At 55.2% G+C, this 1,335-nt stretch overlaps 1 protein-coding gene across 1 annotated transcript; it reads left to right on the top strand.

Annotated features, from left to right (window-relative positions):
• Positions 1-191: 191 nt before the first annotated feature.
• Positions 192-1,325, top strand: LOC123178272 (uncharacterized abhydrolase domain-containing protein DDB_G0269086). The gene has a single exon (XM_044591431.1). It carries the CDS (start codon positions 326-328, stop codon positions 1,004-1,006), a length of 681 nt encoding a protein of 226 aa, XP_044447366.1. The 5' UTR covers positions 192-325; the 3' UTR covers positions 1,007-1,325.
• Positions 1,326-1,335: the final 10 nt, after the last annotated feature.

The following is a 1,335-nucleotide window of genomic DNA, read 5'->3' as shown; positions in this document are numbered from 1 at the left end:
GAAGAAGAAGAAGAAGAAGAAGAAGAAGAAGAAGAAGAAGAAGAAGAAGAAGAAGAAGTGGAAGGAAAGAAAGAAGTGATGGCGGCCCAGCCCAGTCCAGCCCGCGATGATGATGGAAGACGAGGCCCGACTCGGAGCCGAGCTAGGGTTGGCCTGGAAATATAGATATATATATATAGGCCAGCCGCCGCCCCCTTGCCCCGTTTTGGTTGAGAAGAAAGAAGATCGAGCGAGCGAGAAATCCCCAATCCCCACCAAACCCTAACCCAAACCCTAACCCTGATTGAAACGACCAGGAGAGGAGAGGAGAGGAGCGGATCCGGCGATGGCCGTCGAGAAGATGCACTTGTCCATGCCGTTGCCCGCCGGCTTGGAGGGTTTCCCCTTCACCACGTTCCAGGCGGAGCTGGAGGCCTTCACCGTCAAGTTGAGGGCGGAGGCGAAGAAGGCCAAGGCCAAGCCGGAGGTCAAGGAGGCCAAGGCCAAGGAGGAGAAGGCCAAGCCGGAGGTCAAGGCCAAGGTGAAGAAGGCCAAGGCGAAGGAGGCCAAGCCGGAGGTCGAGGCCAAGGCAAAGGAGGCCAAGGCAAAGGAGGCCAAGGCGAAGGAGGCCAAGCCGGAGGTCGAGGCCAAGTCAAAGGAGGTCAAGGCCAAGGTGGAGTTGAGGACCCTCACCAAGGAGGAGGAGGAGGCGCTCATCAAGTTCGTGGCGCTGCTGGAGAAGGAGGAGGACTTCCTCGACGCCAAGGCGGAGGCGGAGAAGGAGGCGGAGAAGTGTGGCTCCAAGAGGAAGGTGGAGTTGGAGCGGGATGAGGAGGGGGCAGCGTTCCTGGCGTGGATCGAGTCCACCAAGCCACAGACGGACCAAGTGGATTACTCGGATGGGGATGTGTCGGACGGCTACCACTCGCAGGACGACAACATCGGCAGCGACGGCAGGGTCATGTCGCGGTATGAGCGCCATGTTCAGGCCAACAACGCTCGCTGTCCTTTCTTGGTGGGGGCCTAATCCCATCCACGACGGTGCTCTTGCTCTTGTGGTCTGAGAAGCTGACGAGGAGCTTCGCCATTGCTATCCCATCTAGTACCAACCATGTATCTATCTTATCTATCTATATTTCTAGTTGATCCTGTGGACATATATATGTGGGATTGATCCGCCTACCCTGATGCTATTGTTGCGCACCGATGAAGCAATGTCATTGTGAGACTGATAATCTATCGAGTACTAGTAGTATCTAGTATATGTTAAATCTACTGGTGTTATGCCCTTCGTATGTGATGATGCAATGTCTCTGATGATGCCAATGTGATGAGATTTCTCTTGAGCCTCTCTGT

This window comes from Triticum aestivum, unplaced genomic scaffold, assembly GCF_018294505.1.
Source record: "Triticum aestivum cultivar Chinese Spring unplaced genomic scaffold, IWGSC CS RefSeq v2.1 scaffold148982, whole genome shotgun sequence".
Lineage (NCBI taxonomy): Eukaryota > Viridiplantae > Streptophyta > Magnoliopsida > Poales > Poaceae > Triticum > Triticum aestivum.
The sequence above is the reverse complement of the archived record's forward strand: the minus strand, read 5'-3'. Positions and strand labels throughout refer to the sequence as shown.